We start from the raw sequence: 18,522 nt of genomic DNA, 5'->3' as shown, positions 1-18,522 counted from the left end.
AGACATTCAGCAATTTTTCAAAATGAGCCATCAAATTTTTACTTGTTATGTAAGAACATTTACATTTTAAATCTAAACAATTTGACTTCAACCATTTCTTGCAACGAAAAAAGTTAATTCTAATTGATTTAATAAATACATTCATTCTACTTCGTGATTTAAAAATGTAATTATATGTGGGGCTTGAACAGTCTTACTTTTTCCATTGCGATTTTAAAATTCTTTTAAATTTCAATAACTAAAAATATAATCATCTAGGTGTTAGTCGTTCTGAAAATTTCATCCTATCTAAATTTATAACAAAACGTAATGTAAATTATTTTAATTAGTATAATTATACAGTAGTTCATTATATTTATATCTCGTACAAATTTGAAGCAATCAGTCTAATCCCTATATTACTTCTATTATCTTTCTTAATGACATTCATTTAAAAATTTATACAATAGCAATATAAAAATAATCAACTTACAAATACTGAAAAAACTCTTTTTGCCTCATTCTATAATTATAACTCACACTTCATATCCAAAAAGATCAGAATGCTTTAGTTAATTTTCTAATAGTAACCATGAATACAGTCATTTGATAATTGAAAAGTTAAAAACTAGTAAATATTCATGTCCAAAGATCTATTTAAAAAAAACTGATATTAGATTGATATTTATCAAACCGAGAAAACAAATTAAATTAATGGACTATTTCCAGAAAATAACAAAGCACATTATTTTATCTAAGAAATAATGCAATTAAGAAAAAGGTAAGATTAGAAATAGATTTAGAATTAAATGTGCGATAATAAATAAAGTTTAAAATAATAATAATAATAAAAATTTAAAAAAGCAAAATAAATCTACATAAATGAAATCATTTAAAAATTAAGAATTTGTAAATTTAGAATTCTATGAATTAGAATAGAAAAATGTATCTTGGACCACAGACTTCATTCCAAATTTAGCAATATTTACACGAAGGAAAAGTTTTCGCAAATTAACTAATCATTTCATTATATTTGTAACAAATTGAATGCAACTAGATCTTTGGTTTGTTTGGCCTCGGTGAAAATTGCACATACAATTCATTATATTCCGTTAAACTTACAAATATATACATTTTAAAATGGTATGGCAGGCATATGAATAGAAAAAACAAAAATCAACATTCTCTTCTAACAACTCAAAGTATGACTTGATAACATTTCACTACAACTACTTACTAATTTAATCACAGAACCTTGTCTTTACCACTTATCACTTAAAAATTAATATTTAAATGTGGGGTACTATTTAAAAAACTAGTACCAACGGTTTTGATTAAATAATTATATTAAATTCATTGATTCATTCCTAAAGTGTGATATTTAAAAACAAATATTAACTGAGCTCTAAAATCATGGATATTAAAATCGAATACTTCGTAGTTTTTATTTCATTATTGAATATTTTAAAAATGATTTTAGAAGCCAACACGAAATAGGTTTATTAATTCAAAACAATACTTAAATATGATTTATTATTACACAGCGCTTACAAATTTTGGTCTACGCTAAAACCAAAGGTTCGTCGTCTAGAGAACGGCCTTATATCAGGAACATCGTCATCTAAAAATAAAACTTAATATTTATATAATGAAAAGAAATAATAGTTTTATTAAAAGTTATAGACCAACATTCAAATCAGAAACCAAGTATTCAAAATCTTTTAACAATTGAACGCTATTTATCAGTAAAACATTCCCTTTACAATACAAAAAAACTTGGTAATTTTCTAAAAAAAGTAAAAGCTTTATCTGCAAAATGTTTAAAAACATATGTAAAACAATGTATTATTGCTGAAGTTATAAATAATTAATGCTAACAACTGTTGAAAATAATTAAAATATTGTTAAGAATTATATAAAGTAAACCATTGTCTACCAAATGTCTTCACATTTGCATTGTATCATATCAATAGTTAATTAAATGCTTTTATGTTTTTTATGTTATATTTCATTGTTTTCTAATGTTATTTTATTATTCAGAAATTTTATTTATATTATTTATTAATTTTATTTTATTCATATTTGCTTTTATTTTATATTAACTCATCATAATACGGATATTATTTTCATGTAAATTCTATTCTTTGCACTCTTATTTATTTAAATTTGTTATTATTTATCAATATTGCTAGATGTTAATTATTTAACAGTTAAAAAAAATGTTTTTTTTATAATAATGTTACCCCTGAAAATTTTCTTACCTAAAACTCCTCCTGCGCCAATAGTAGTAGCACCAGTCCTCGTGTCGTAATGAGAATTTGCGAATCTGGTGAAACTATTCTGCGCCCTTCGATGCCTCCAAACGAGAACAGCGGCGGCGGTGCATACAGCTAAAGTCACCAGGATCAATACTGGTGCAGCCACACGCCATGTGGAACCGCCATTGCCACTAGATTCGTCGTAAGAGAACAACGACCACGTTCCTGGTAAAAGATATTTTGCTTAATATAGAACATGAATGGTAATACATTTGGTGCATTTAAAATGCAAATGACAGAAGTCTAGAAAAATCATGAAAAATTTGTATTTATTAAGAATATACCAGGAATTACTAACACAATTTGATAATTATTTGTTTGTTAAGAATTGATTATGTGTTGGTTTGGATTTCACAGAATGAATAGCAATAGTCAAACTGGACTCGCCCTTTCCTAGATTTAAGCTTAAAAAAGAAGGCATTTACTCTCATCCCTTATTTTCAACAAAAGAAAATTACCAAATGCAACGGAAGTCCGTTACGCCCGAACTGTTCGTCATTCGCTCTCGATCGTTTCTATACGGGTCGATTGTGATTAGACATCAACGTTGTATGCGTACCGATATCAACAAGGAAATCGGCATTGATAAATAAGAATTTTAAAATAGTACTAATCTTGATTTAATGCCTGAATCAGAAGAATATTTTACCCGTTTCTCGAAAATAATAAAACAAATTAAACATTTGTGCCGTCAACTAAACGTAAGTTTGTTGATTAGAAATCATTCCTATATTATTCGTAGTTTCTATAAATCTTTGAAGTTATTAAAATGGAAATATTTTTTAGGCAAGACAGATATTACAGCTGTTCAAAGAATGAAATTATATCGCCAGCAAAAAAGTAAAACAATACAAGCAGTCAATGAATGTATGTTAATTTTAATCACATAAAGTTCTTCAAACACAAATGCATGATGAGTGAAGTTGCGAAAACAATATTTGTTTAGGCGTTGTTTAACATAATCCACTGTGTGAATAAATATTATAGAATTTATTAATTATCAATTACTTCATTTCTCTAATGAACGTTCATTTCTAAATGCTAATTACAATGACAAACCGATCATGTCATATTTCAAGTATGACTTTAATGACATTGTTTTTAAATATTAAACATATTTTTAATGCTATTATAAATATATAATTTATAATTTATCATTATATAAATGTGTATAATGGTTGACACTAATAAATGTGTCCATCACAAGTGTTACCATATTACTAATAAACATTATTTAAAATTGTTATATGAAGTATTTATTTAGCAAAATAAGTTTCACTTCAATCGCGTGTGGATCTTACGCGCACTCTTTTTTTTTTTAGATGTAACTTGTTTTAACATTCATTGTTGGATTATATAAATCTAAATAAAATAATAGAACTGTTACAAGTTATGAATAAAGCATTTTTGAATCAGTTGTTTTTAATATACTGATTTTTTGTTAAAGAAAAAAGATACAAGTGTTAGAATGCAACAACCTCTATTTCTTGTATCAAAGATGAGAGCAATTATTATATATAAATAAAAAGAGTATAAACTATAAATATTATGTCAGGTTTGAAAAAAAAAACATTATAATCTTTAACAAAAAAGAAAGTAATGGTTATCATACCTAATGGTACTTGAATCGATTCCACTTCACTTAATTCAGAAAGCATTCCTTGTTCAGTTTGGATTTGCACAGCCATTGAATAAATCTGTCCTTCTTCCAAAGAATCAAGAATTAACGTTGATTCTGATAGAGTATAATTCTTGCCAGTCTTTGTATCAACCTGTTTACCTGTCGACACCCACAACACATATTTGAATCTGCAAAAAATCCAAGAAGGTATTAATTCAATTTTGTCAAATTAATTTAAACAAAAACCTTCTTTTCCTTACTTAATGGAACTAATTTCATCAGGCATCTTGACATCTTTCCATTGCACCAAGAAAGAGCTGTTCCTCTGCCTCCACATCTGCAGTTGATGTGGAACCGGTAATGGGGGTCCTTGTACGGTAATTTCAGAATCTGCGGCTGGACCTTTCGATGTCAATCCATCACCAGAAGTTCTGACGAGAATCCGATAATTGGCGCCGTATAATACAGGTTCCACAAGATGGGAAAGCGTTCTGTTGGAAACTGCTGCCAATTCGAAGCGGAATGTTTCGTTGGTGGTCAATTCTATTATTTCAGCCTGTAAACAAAAACAGATAACAAAAATACTAATAATTTAAAAAACTTATAATACATGGTAACAACATCTTTGTAACAGTGTCATAAACTAAAGTCATGAAAATTCAATGTATCTAAAGTAGGGAATGCAATACCGATAGAAAATTTCAATACCGGTATTTCGGCAATTTCATTTTAAAACCGGAATACCGGTAAATTACCGGTATTTTTATTATCTTAAACAAACGTAAACAAAATTGAAAGTTACTAGTACAAATATAAAAAAATGTATATACAACTACAACTATATTCAACTAAACAATAAAAACAATAAAATAAAACAATAAGTTTATTTTTATAAATAATAATTTAACAAAATTATATCCAATTTAATTAATTCATTATCACTATCAAGTATATTGAGTACTTTTTACCAAAAACAAACTTAGAGTAAGAAAGACCAAAAACTCATAAAAGATCATATTACATTATTATAATAAAGTGTATTATCTGCATATAATCCGATGTATTAAATTAGCATAAACTCCAATATTTTAAAAAATAATTTCCGTCGGATACTTTGTTGAGATAAATAATAAGTTACTATAATTGTTGAGTATTGTTATTTAAAATAATATGATGGTTCTATAGTATTTTCAAACTTCGAAACGTTTTTGAAAAATAATATTTTATATTTGTAATAAGAAGCAAAAATATTTAGTAATTATCATAATTATTACGTACAAAGTTAGAAAAAAATAAAGATTACGCAGAGGTAATCTGTATGATATAAAATATTTTGGCGGAAATATCACTTAAAAAACCGTTACATTTTCACATAAGATTAAACAAACATCATTATCTATCAGTCCAATTCTATTTATTGTAACACGATATGAAGCCCTTAGTAAAGCAATAAATACTCAGTTTAATGACGAGTTAAGATAATATTTGACATTTGTTCATCCTATAGGATCACTTGAGGACATACTGTTTATGCGATTATAGAATTTAAAGATAAATTTGTTCTGAGAAATTTAAACTTTAGTGTATTATTATCAAATAGCGCTTATGTAAAAATACCGAAAATACCGGTATTTTTGGGGTAAATACCGGTAAAAATACCGCCGAAAAATCGGGCAGTTTACCGGTAATTCGGTATACCGGTATTGCATTCCCTAATCTAAAGTAAGAGAGAGAATCTTTTTCCTACCACATATCCCACGGGTTGAGTGATAACATCACAACTCGGCTTCCAAGTGATGAGCAATCCTTTCCTATTCACCACTCCATTAGTCTCAACAACAGTAGCTTTCAAATCCCTGACTGGAGCTTTTGGATCATAAGGTGTGTCGAGAGTGCCAGAACCAGCTGTACTAAGAGGTCCTGGAGCCCATCGTGCACCAAGAGATCCCAGAGAACTATCCAAGTCACCAGATGAGGTTCCTGAAGCACCATCACCAGCTAAAACACCAACTGCTATAAAGTATGAGGAGCAGTGCTCTAATCCGCGGATGGTGGCGGTTAGGTTCTTGGTTATGAGACGAGGTTCTGGAAAGGAAAAAGATGGAAATTAGAAAATTAAAAGTAATGTAATAATTGATAAAGGTATCAAGCAGCAAGAATAAATAGTGCTTGCATAGTCAACTAATTTGAAATAATTAAACAAAGCAACAAAACTTGAAATTATTGATAAAACATAATTTTCACTACTTACTTTCTAATAGCTCCTGCATGTTTCTGCCATAATAAACCGCATACCACCATTTTGCCTTTCCTGGTGCCTCCCATGTAACTTTAGCTACACCAATTTCTGATTTACTGCCAGCTGCAGGCTTGATAAGACGAGCTTGAATAGCTGTAGCATCTGGGAAATTTCTTCCTGGAGTGGCAACAGTTATGGAACTAGACATAGAATGATATTGCTTCCTTACTGCAGAAACCTAGAAAAAAATAATAAATAAATATAATGTATAACTAGTTGGTTTGGTATTTAGCCTTGAGGCAAGTTACATAAACTTCCCGATATGTGTAAATAATCGACTTAATCAAAAAAATGTGTAAACTAGCTGTAAGTGGAATTCTGTCTTGAGGCAATTATGGCATCGTGCCTTGAGGCAAATTGCTGGAACTTCCCGCACCGTAACGAAATGTTCGAGGAATACTGAATGTTTTCAAATAGATTATTATAAATATTGTAACATTGTCTAATATTTATAAGAATTATATAAACCGAATTGCAGAGTTGAAATTATTTCTAAAGTATATTAGAACTATAGTCAGAATTAAAAATAAAATCTGAAATATTTTCGATATACAAAATACTAAAAAAAAAAAAAAAAAAAAAAAAAAAAAAAAAAAAAAAAAAAAAAAAAAACCCAAAATCAATTATTTTGTTAAGACAAGCAGAAAGTTCTTTGAATCATTTAAATCGGACGCTTAGTTCTTTCAAAAACTGCCATTTTTTACATATTTAGCTCCGTATCTTCGAAATGGCTGGGCCTGCCTTTGCCAAAAATTAATAAACACTTCTCCCAATCATTACTAATTGAATGTTTTTTAGATCATTCAAATCGGATACTCCGTTCGCTCAAAAATTCGATTTCTATTTTCTGCACTCTTTGCTCCGTATCTCCGAAACGGCTGGACCTGCCTTTGCCAAAAACTAATCAGCTCTTTTCCCAATCAATAGGAATCGAATGTTTTTTGAACCATTCAAATCGGTTGATCCGTGCGCCCTAAAACGTGACGGGAAATTTGTATCCACACATACATACACACACACACACACACACACACACACACACATCCATTTTTTCTGAGGTATGCCAAAACGTTCAGAAACCTTCAAAACGTCGAGAAATGTAAAAATTTTCAATTCCGATTTTCGGCCCATTACAATAACTTACCCTACGGGAAGTTAATAATATACTTCATTAATCCTACTTTAAAAAAAACGATAATAATTTTAGCAAAGTTTGACAAAATTTTAAAATTAAACTACTAGTCGTAAGGCCGCAATATTACAGTAAGTTCTATAAGACCATGATGTATATAGTCAAAAAAAATTTCATGAAAATCGGCTTAAATTTTTTTTCAACAGGTAATTACAAGAAAACGGCTCGGTAGATTTTCACCTAAAACTAATCAGTACCATTCCCAACTCATTTCTTTCGAACAGTTTTTGATTTTTTAAAATCGGTTCGGTAGGATGAGCTTAAATGTGTACGAAAAGTTTAACACTTTTTTTCAAATTGCAAAGAAACGGCTTTAAATTTTTAAAATCGGTTCAGGCGTTTTTGAGAAAACGCCGATCAAAAGTCTAATTTTGACAAATGCCAAAAAACAATACCAATTTTTGCTAACTTTGACGAATTTTTAAAGCTGAACCAGTTGTCGTAGGGCCGTAATATTTTAGTATGATCTAGAAGACTATGGTATCTACCGTCAAAAAAATAATCATAATAATCGTCGAATTTTTTTTTTTTTTAAACTTTATTACAAGAAAACGGCCCGGCCGATCTCTACCAAAAACTAATCAGCATGATTCCCAACCAATATCTTTCGAACGGTTTTTGAATTTTCAAAATCGATTCAGAATTGCGGGCTAAAACGTAGACGAAAAATTGTTCACTTTTCTGCGATTTATAAAGAAACGGCTTGGTCGATCTTCGCACAAAACTGACAAACAATAGTTCTCGTCGAGGTGCATCAAATGGCTTTTAAATTTTTGAAATCGGCCCAGCCGTTTTCGAGAAAACGTCGATTTACGGCAAAAAATCTGTTCACACACACACACACATATACTTTTACCAAATTTGGTCTCATTCGATTCAGAATGGCTTGAAACGTCGAGAAAACATGAAATTAGAGAATCGGATTTTTTGATGAATTTTGATTTTTTTTCTCCTTCGGGAAGTTAATAAGCTTATAAATTATAATAAATTTTATGAATTTTCTTTATATAAATAGATGACATACTGAAATGGCGTGTTCAACTCCAGGACTAGCGTTTTTGATGACAATTTCGTTCTTCTTAACAAATACAGGTTCCAATTTTGGATATGGAAGAGGTAAAATTCTTTGCACACTGTAGCCATCAACATTTTTCACAGGGTCCCAAGACAGTGATATGCTCGATACTCCTATAAAAGATATTAACATTAAAGATTAAAATTAAATTTGAATTAATTTCTAAACTGCCCTATTACTCAGGACTGTGAAATGAAACACTATTATAACATACCTCTATCTTTATCACCAGCAACGTTAACAACATGTAATCCTCTGATGCGATCACTAAACACTGAATCCCCATCAAAAACAATTTCAGAAGTATTAGAGTTTTCTGATAAAGCTAATGTGTTACGAGCTACAAGCCAGAATGTATATTTCATTGCTGGTTTGAAATCACCTCTAACAGTGTAAGATGTTGTTTGAGCAGGTATTTGATACTAAAATATATATAATAATTATATAGAAATGCAAAATCTGAATATGATACAATTAAATTATTAACTGACCTGTCTTGGTGGTGTAGGAGGTGACACAAATAGTGTATAACCTCTCAATATGCCATTTACATTCTTAGACTCTTCCCAAGTGACTTGAATATTTGATCCATTTTGTTGAAGTAATTTCACATTAGTTGGGCTATCAGGAATGCCTTCTGATGTAGTGGCATTGACAAATTTGATAGGCGCAACTTCTACACCATTTGAATCACCTTTCTTATCACTTTTGTCGACTTTCTTTACTCTGACATAAACTGTCATGTTATAATTAGTGTATGGTTTGAGATTCAAAAATCGGTGTTCAGATTGCTCAAGCCAACTGGTGTGGTTTGTCCATGTTTCTTGATTGCTGGAGATGGGGGTAATGGAGGGTAAGAATTCGAGTTTTACATCTTTTGTATTTCTGGGTAAAGACCAGTAGAGGAGCAAGCTGGATGAGTTAATGCTGCGATCTTCGACGCCCATAAGGAGAATCTGAAACAAAATTAATATTTATACAAATTAGGAAGATACAGCTAACTTTAGCTAGCAAAAGATAGCTAAAAATTTTTTTTTAATTTTATATGATTATTATTGTTAAAATACTTTTAATACTTTACATTAGTTAATTTAAAACTTATAATTAAAAAAAAAAACACTAAAAAATTGAGATACAAAATATTGACTTTTTTTTTTTCTAATTATTATCTTCATATGATTGTTATTGTTAAAATACTTAATAATTAGTTAACTAAAAACTTATAATTTAAAACACCTAAAATTGTGAAACAAAATTTTAATTTTTTTTTATACGACTGTTATTGTTAAAATGCTTAATAATTAGTTAACTAAAAACTTATATTTTACAAACACTTAAAAAATTGTGAAAAAAAAATACTTCTTTCATCAAAATACCTAAAAATTTGTAAAAAAAAAAACTTATATTGTAAAAATATTTAACAAAAATAATGAAAATGATAGTGATATAATAATAATATGACTAATATGTCATATACTTCGAAATACTTATTAAATTTTTTAAAAAAATACTTGCAACAAACAAACTAGTTATATTTATAAATAATTAAAATGAACTAAATATAAATAAGTTTATAGTAAATAAATTAAATAATAAATAAATAATAAAATAGCTAATAATTAATTATATTATAATAAACCTATAAAACATTGACTTAAGCCTTATTATAATATTATTATACTGACGGCTTGTAAAATTAATAAATAAATAAATAAAGATACAGAAGTAAATCATATAAATAGTTAGGTAAATTTTACCTGGTATACTCGTTTTCTTCCTTCACAATTAGATTCATCAGATCCATCATAGCAATCCTGCTTGCCATCACAGAATTTGGTCTGTGCCAAGCATTCACCAGTAGCACAAGCAAAATAGCCACGTGAACACAAAGTTGGTTGTTTTTCTGCAACAATAATAAAACTTAATTTTCTAGATTTTTCGCGCCGACGAATAATATCACCAATTTTTAATATTTTAAAAATCATATTAGTTAAATATCTTACCTTGACTTGTATGCTCGGTTTTATTATGGCTTAAGCAGCCAAGTTCATCACTGGAATCTGGACAATCAACGTGACCATCGCAAACAACTTCTTTGGGAATGCAAGTGCCATCCATTCTACATCTAAAACCTTTAGTTTCCTTGTGATGAGAACCATCCTCACTAGATTCTTCTGAAGAACTTGATAAACTACAACCACTCAGATTATTTGAAGACACAAGGCATCTTAATTCATCATCACCACTCCTAATAATATTTATATTGTTATTGAATAGTGCACAAATGTAAAAATATAAATAGAAATAGAAATTCATTTTACCTGCAATCTTGATAACCATCACAAACGTAAGACTGGGGTATGCATTCACCAGAATCACATTTGAATTCACGGTCAACACATCTACTAGTAGTTGATGGACCTGTCCTATTAGATGTAGAAGATGTGGTCTGTGGCCTGAAAGTTGATGATATTCCTGTTCGGTCTATAAAGAAAAAAAAAATGAAGTATTAAAATTGAATTCATCAATAAGCATAAAAAATAAGTTAAATGATATTAGCATAAAATATTTTATAATCTTGTATTGTTAATGCATTAAGTCTGGTGTCAAACTAACAATTAGGCAACAACTAAATATATTTTACAGTATATAAAATTGCCTTTTTATATTTCAATTATAAATTTACCTCCGCAGCCCCGTTCGTCAGATGCATCAGCGCAATCGTTAACCCCATCGCATTTCCACCAGTATGGAATGCACTTTCTTTCTTCTGCACACTTGAACATCCAATCGACGCAATTTTCTTGGGACTGGAAACTTGGACGTGGCTTTTCTGTATAAGTTGGTCCCAAGGCTGGCAAAATCGTGGTGCAATTTACTTCATCACTTCCATCCTGCAAAAAAAAAAAAAATACAATATAGTGTTTTATCATCCAAATGTTACAGTTACAATTAAAAATTTATAAAGAGCAGGAAAATAAATATTATATTTTACCCTGCAATCAGGAGCTCCGTCACATCTGAATGTTGCATAAACACAAAGTCCATCGGCGCAGGTGAATTGCCATTCTTCACAAGTACCATTGTTTGTGATAGTAATATTGGCACAACCTTTTTCATCAGAAGCATCAGGGCAATCAGTATCAGCATCACATCGCCAAGAGTTAGGTATGCAAGTGTTGGTTGAATTGCATCTGTTGAAAATAAAAAAATATGATAATAGAAAATGAAAACATACCAACAGACACTTTACTACATTTATCATAGTGTAGCACCAAATATAATAAAAGCAACTTATAAACACCCTTTTCCAGATTAGAGATTTAAACATTTCATGCAAGATATCTTACTAGCAAAAGCATATCAAGATATTAATCAATTTTAACTCTGAATCATTATATTGTAGATATCATTATATAACTAATCTTATTATTTGCCTGAACGTTTTGGTTTTATATTATTGTAGTTTTTGTAACTGTAACAAATCTAATCCTACTAAATCTAAATCTAGTCATTTACTCTACTAGCATCCAATATATAAAATTTTGTACATTTTCAACTTTGACTTAATTGATTAAGATTAAATTATTTGTTCAATTCATAATAAAATGTATCTACAATAACCGTAATGTAGAAAGAAATATGAGCCTAAAATAATTTCTGAATTCACATCAACATAAGTTAAAAACCAATTCGAAGTAATTAATGAAATAGTAAAAACAAACCATAAAAGTAATTCAAAAATTACCTGAATTCGTCTGCTTTGCATGTGACATTAGCACGAGATGGGCAATCTTTCTCATCTGTTCCATCACGACAATCATCTTCACCATCACATTTCCATTTTGAAGAGATGCACCTTGAAAAATATTATGTTTTAATAACATAGAAACCATCTGTATTAAAACAATGGCATGCTTAAGGAACTGTTGGAAAAAAGTTAAAAACAAGTTTTACTATAACTATACTTTTACTATTTATTTTTGTCAATCAAACCTAAAATAGTTCTAATATATAACGTAGTTAAGTAATAAAAAAAAATATAAAGATAAAAATTATGCATATGACTAATAATACTTGCTTATAAAGGTAGTAATTTAAAAAAAATACAAACAAAAGAAAAAAAAAGACCAAGGACACACATTCAATATTATTCAATGTGTTGTTCTAAAGATCTACATTTAATGTTATTATTAATGATCAAAATATTTTGTAATGTTTAATCAAAACAAGGATATTATATTAAAGTTATTCACAATTTATATTGTTGAAGTATTTATAAAAGAAATATGTCAGAAAAAAATATCTTTAACCTATGTTAAAATCAACTCTTTGCTACATTGTAAATATAAGCAAAAAATAAATAATTTTAACCTTCCATTTCCACATCTAAATTCACCAGCAGAGCATTCAGCATATTGGCAATTAGCTTCATCGCTACCATCTTTGCAATCACGATCAGAGTCGCAGCGCCAATGTCGTGGTACACAACCTCCATCCTGGCAACGGAACATGTTCACACCACAACCACTTGCATTGCTTGCCAAGGCTGTAATAAAAATAATGTTTACTAAATAATAATATAATACTTAACACAGTCAACCCTCATGATGATTTGCCAACTACATAGCAATATTAGAAATTTCCTTAATATAAAGGTAAAACCGTGCCAATCAGTATTATATATATATATATATATATATATATATATTATATATATATTTCTTCTAATTATTATTTTCATATGACTGTTATTGTTAAAATACTTAATAATTAGTTAACCAAAAACTTATATTTTAAAAACACTTAAAAATTGTAAAACAAAATATTTCCTTCATCAAAATACCAAAAAATTTGTAAAAGAAAAAAAAATTGTAAAAATATTTAACAATAATAATAAAAATGATAATGATAATATTATTATTATTAATAATAATAATAATTACAATAATATAAGACACTTAAATTTGTTAAAATATCATAAAATAACCTAAAATTTGTTAATATTGTAAAAGTATTGTAAAGCTTATTAAAATACTTATTAAATTTTTAAAAACACTTGCAACAAACAAAGTAGTTATATTTAAAAATAATTATAATTAACTAAATATAAATAAGTTTACAGTAAATAAATTAAGTAATAAAATAGCTAATAATTAATTAAATTATATTAAACCTATAAAATAATGACTTAAGCCTTATTATAATATTAAATAAACTGACGGCTTGTAAAATAAATAAATAAATAAATAAATAAATAAATAAATAAATAAATAAAAAACTTAAATTACCTATGAATTAATAAATTCTTACCGCAATTTAATTCATCACTTCCATCCCCGCAGTCTTGTCCGCCATCACATCTAAGTGAAAGAGGTATGCATACACCATTCGAACAAGTAAAGTGGTCTGGTCGGCAGGTATTTGCTTGCTGTGGACATGTGTTATTAGCAAAAGGTGCAGATCCTCCAGGACACAAACATTTTCCTAAAACAAATAGACAACAGATTACTATCAGGTAAATAATGTCACAAGAAAGCTCAATATGATAAATTGATAAATAAATGTATATTATAGATATATGTTATAATCTCCATCTGCACAAGTTAATCTTTTTATTTTCTTTCAAATATCTCATTATTTTCTTATTCTGTTTATAAATATTATTGTTACATTCTGCATTATATGTAATTTTATCTTAGCATTTTATGTTACTAACTATATATTGTAATTTTGTATATATTTTAATTGTTATTCATTATGTAAAATAATTGTATTTTTGAGTCCTCTTAGAGAAATCTGTGGGCTATATATTTAAATAAATAAATAAATAAATAAAATAAATAAATATGTTTTAATAAGCATGTGAAGAGAAAATAGGTGATTATAATAGATAATCTACTAAAAACTCAAGAAGACTCTTGAAACATAAATTTGTACTTATGTGTTCTTCAAAACCAAAATCTTCTCAAAATGTAATTATTATTAAAATATCTGTACATCTTAAGATCTTCTAAATAAAATTCTTCATTTAGATTAATCTGTTATATTATATTTATCTCTCATTTATAATAAAAATTCAAATTTAAATTACCTCCTATATCATCCATTCCATCAGGACACAAACACTTATATTGCCCTTTAGGCATGCTAACACAAGTATAGGGGCATTTCGGTTTTGTCTCATTACTCATGGGAGAGCAAGCACTTGTACCTTCTTGTATTGAGTGGGCATAGATTTTCAGATCCATGAGTCCAGGAAGATCTCTAGCAATTGTTTGGACCTGAAAAATAAAATTACATAAAAATGATTGTGATCACAACTTTAAATTGGATGTGCAGCAGTTTCTCAAATTTATCACACTTTTTTGCCTTAATAATAAAGCTTACAGTAATTAATATGTTTACCTGTAATCCATGATCTTTGTCTGCACTGTACACAGCACTGGTTTTCCAATCATCCCAATACATGGTGTGTTTGAAAACAGCTACAGCAAATGGATGAGTAACTCGTTCTTCTTCAGACATAATTTTTTCAAAATGTTTTCCATGCAAATCACTACTGGCAATATAGTCTTCTTGGGCATCCACCCAATATATACGTTCAGCTGATAAAAATATAAAAGATAATATTAAACTGTAATGCATACAGTAGTTTATTCATATCTATGCAATCCAAATAGACCACCATTTAATAGATAATTTTAATATCATGTTGATCAAATTACAATATATATTGTCATATATAGAAGTTTAATACATGGTGGCAGCAAAATTAAATTTAATAAATTTCTCAAAACTGAGTTTCCATTATATTTTTACTTTCTATGGAACTGCAAATCCCAAACATGAAGAAACAATTAATGTTACTAAATGTAAAAATTAAACTTTCTTGTTTTAATATTATTTAACTATTAAGTAGTTTTATTTTAACAGGATTTTATGCATACCAATATGATCTACTGTAATTCCATTGGGCCAACTAACAACAGGTGCAGTAAACAACCGAGTTACTTCGGTTCCATCAAGATTCGCTCTTGATATAGATGGAGAAACTGGTTCCCAATCAGTAAAGAACATATAGCCAGCCACAGGATGTACAACAATACCTACAATTAGTAAAACAATAAGAAAAATATTAAATTAAACAAATATTATAATAATTATAACATAAAAGACACAGTAGCACTTATACAACAAAACTATTAAAATAAAGCAAATAAAAATGTGAAAGTAATCTACCTCTAGGTTTTGTAAGAACCTTTGAATCCAAAATAGTTCTCCGGAATCGTCCAAAAGCATTTGTATCAATATGTATTGCTTCAATCTTTTGTCTCATTCCATCAACAAAGTATAATAATCGAGATATCCAATCCAATGACATTCCTATGGCATACATATGAAAGAATATGATAGAAATATGTTCATAAAATAATTTGAATTTTAAAAATTTAAAAATACCAACCTTCTACACTAGCTAAATCAGTCTCCACCAAAATTTCCCTCTCCTCAGTTCCGTTTCTCAAACACTGTCTGCCAATTGTATCATTGACAATATCGGCCCAATAAACACAATCATTCTTCATATCATACTCAATTGCTATGACATTCTTCAAACCATCTACAGGGAAAACTTCAATTCCTGTCTTTAATACAGTGCCATTAGTTGGTGCAGATAAGTCTATGCGAATTATTTTCTCTCGTTGAGCCATAACTAAAAATTCTCTTGTTGGAGCAAATGGACACGGTATTGTGGCTGGTTCATAGAGGTACTCATATCCGCCCAAGCAGACATCTCCATCAATCTTTTTATAACCTAATAGAAGAAAGAAAATAATGTTATATGCAAATCAAGCACTGTGAGATTTCTAATTTATTATGAGTGCTAATTAATAATTTTTTTTTTTAGTTTCTTACCTTTAGTCCTTTTATAAAATTGTCCAGGTCTGCAAGTGGCGGGAACAGCGAACGGATCCTCTGATAGTTCAGGTTTTTTTATGCAGTGGAATGGTTGGCTACTACGAGTAAAGCCTAAAACAAAATTTGAGCAATTAATAGATATGCAAAAAACAAAATAGGTATTTCACAAATGAATGATTAGTACCTGGAGAACATTCAAAATCGTGAGCTCCGCATTCGCAAACTTCTTTATTAACTGGCCTAGAGTAATCTTTGCCATTATAGCAATTAGCCCTTGGGATCCTTCGTTGATAAGTATCTTTGGATCCCATAGAACATGCCATTTCTGAGACACCAGAAAGACCTCCTGGAGCCCAAAATTTGTAATCTTCCGGCGTGCACATACGGTCGAAAGCGGCTGCCAAATCAACCTAAGAAGAAAGAGATAATATTGAAATATATAATGTCAATTTCGTCATGTACGTTTTTATGTTAAATATGATCAAAGTATGTATTTTGACTAGGATTTTATTACCTTTATAATTTGCCATTGATGTAGACCAGGGCTTGAACCAAACATAGTGAAAACAGTAGTATTCTCCCCTGGTTCCGTCATCAAACCGTAAATTCTCAAATCCTTTGAATGGAAATCGACACTCTTCCAAGTATCACCTTCATCAGTAGAATATAAAAGACGTTTCGTTTCGCCTCTCGTCTTAAAATATTTTACGGCGACTAAAACGCCACCGTGGTCACCAAAATTGAAGAAATAATAGTCTTTCAGAATTTGCTTCCATGTAAGGCCGCCATCTCGACTTAAAAATACACAGGATGACCTTTTAAAGAGCGTCCGATAACACCAGCGGCGAGGATGATGCCGGGTGCGGACTTGGAACTGAGTATTGTAACCTGTAATAGATAAATAGAAATAGAAACAAGTTAGTGCATAGTGCCTCTATAAAAAAAAGGTAATTCTACAGAAAACCCTTGAAATAAAAAATATATCAATATTTCTTTATGTAATTTGTTAAATTTGTATTTAACTCACCGATCTAGTAACAGGATACAGCTGACTAAATTTCTGTGTCAAATGCAACGAACATCCCAGGTTGGTATCGCACTTGATTGGATGTCCATCGTCATCTCGTCGTGGTGGAGAAATCGGTCGCCAAGTAGCACCATGATCGAAGGTTATCACACTGGATAAATGTTCTGGTGATATAACTGGTTGAGTTCTGCCTCTACTGGTGGCATTGTTATTGAATGTAGAAGTAGAAAGAACGCGAGATGCAATGTAGACTCCAAGGAGACCCTCGACACGATATAAGTCAGCAAATGATTCTTCTGCTATATCACTGGAAATGAAGACATAAATTAAAATTGTTGATATAAGTAGATATATCTTTCTTGTAAAAAAACAGAACATGACTGAACAATTAAAGTTTTTTGTATGTATCCTAAATGGACAATATGTAAAATTCTAGCAACACTTTAATTTCTTCATATCCGCTTATGAAATGTGTTATATCTATATACATGTACATACACCTATAGAATAATATTTTTTGCAAAAAAACATAAACTTTATACTATAATCTGTTGTTCTTATATAGAGATTTGTAAATTTATTTAATTATCTTACCTCAGCCAGGTGTCAGTCCACGTACTATTTGGAACATGGCACAAAATGCCTTCTAAGCTTAAAACAAAATTAATTCTAGAGAAATCTTCATTGCTCTCAGAAACATAGAGATGAGCTACAGTGTCACCATGAACACCCACTACCATCAGTCTTCTATCTGTCACATCAGCCACATGGATGGCAAGAAAACTCAATTCCGATGAAAAATGAGCTACTACGAAAGGTGCTCTTCGATATGAAATCAATAGTTCTAGATTGTTCTGAAAAAAAAAGTATTATGTTAAGTTCTAAACATTGGTTTGAAGTGTTAGTTTGATTTTATATTGTACCTTGTTGTTTTTCCTGGTGGCGAACATAAAGTCTCCTCTAACTAAGAAATCTTGGACATTGCCAATCAACACATTTGTCTGAGACAATGCGGTCACTGTGAGAACAGTACTTGTGTCCGTTGGTTCTGCTCTTTCAATATATAATAGCAAAGGCAAAGGAGAAGTCAT

At 29.5% G+C, this 18,522-nt stretch overlaps 1 protein-coding gene and 1 pseudogene across 1 annotated transcript; both read right to left on the bottom strand.

Annotated features, from left to right (window-relative positions):
* Window positions 1-206, bottom strand: part of LOC113383544 — a 23,077-nt pseudogene extending 22,871 nt beyond the window's left edge.
* A 1,334-nt stretch (window positions 207-1,540) lies between these two features.
* LOC113383025 (sortilin-related receptor-like) lies at window positions 1,541-18,522 on the bottom strand. The gene is given in 30 exon segments (XM_026621277.1): window positions 1,541-1,567; window positions 1,569-1,600; window positions 2,241-2,462; window positions 3,910-4,106; window positions 4,179-4,474; window positions 5,666-6,003; window positions 6,170-6,395; window positions 8,434-8,597; window positions 8,699-8,906; window positions 8,976-9,440; window positions 10,242-10,387; window positions 10,488-10,732; window positions 10,806-10,968; window positions 11,171-11,378; window positions 11,480-11,678; window positions 12,233-12,343; window positions 12,859-13,033; window positions 13,798-13,971; window positions 14,579-14,768; window positions 14,893-15,092; window positions 15,435-15,593; window positions 15,727-15,870; window positions 15,950-16,300; window positions 16,402-16,515; window positions 16,589-16,814; window positions 16,919-17,211; window positions 17,214-17,292; window positions 17,432-17,738; window positions 18,026-18,285; window positions 18,355-18,522. Coding segments are annotated over 30 exon segments (6,087 nt in total).

This window comes from Ctenocephalides felis, unplaced genomic scaffold, assembly GCF_003426905.1.
Source record: "Ctenocephalides felis isolate EL2017-DRISC unplaced genomic scaffold, ASM342690v1 CF-g0.4_SCAFFOLD_03570, whole genome shotgun sequence".
Classification (NCBI taxonomy): Eukaryota; Metazoa; Arthropoda; class Insecta; order Siphonaptera; family Pulicidae; genus Ctenocephalides; species Ctenocephalides felis.
This window is presented reverse-complemented; position numbering and strand designations above follow the sequence as displayed.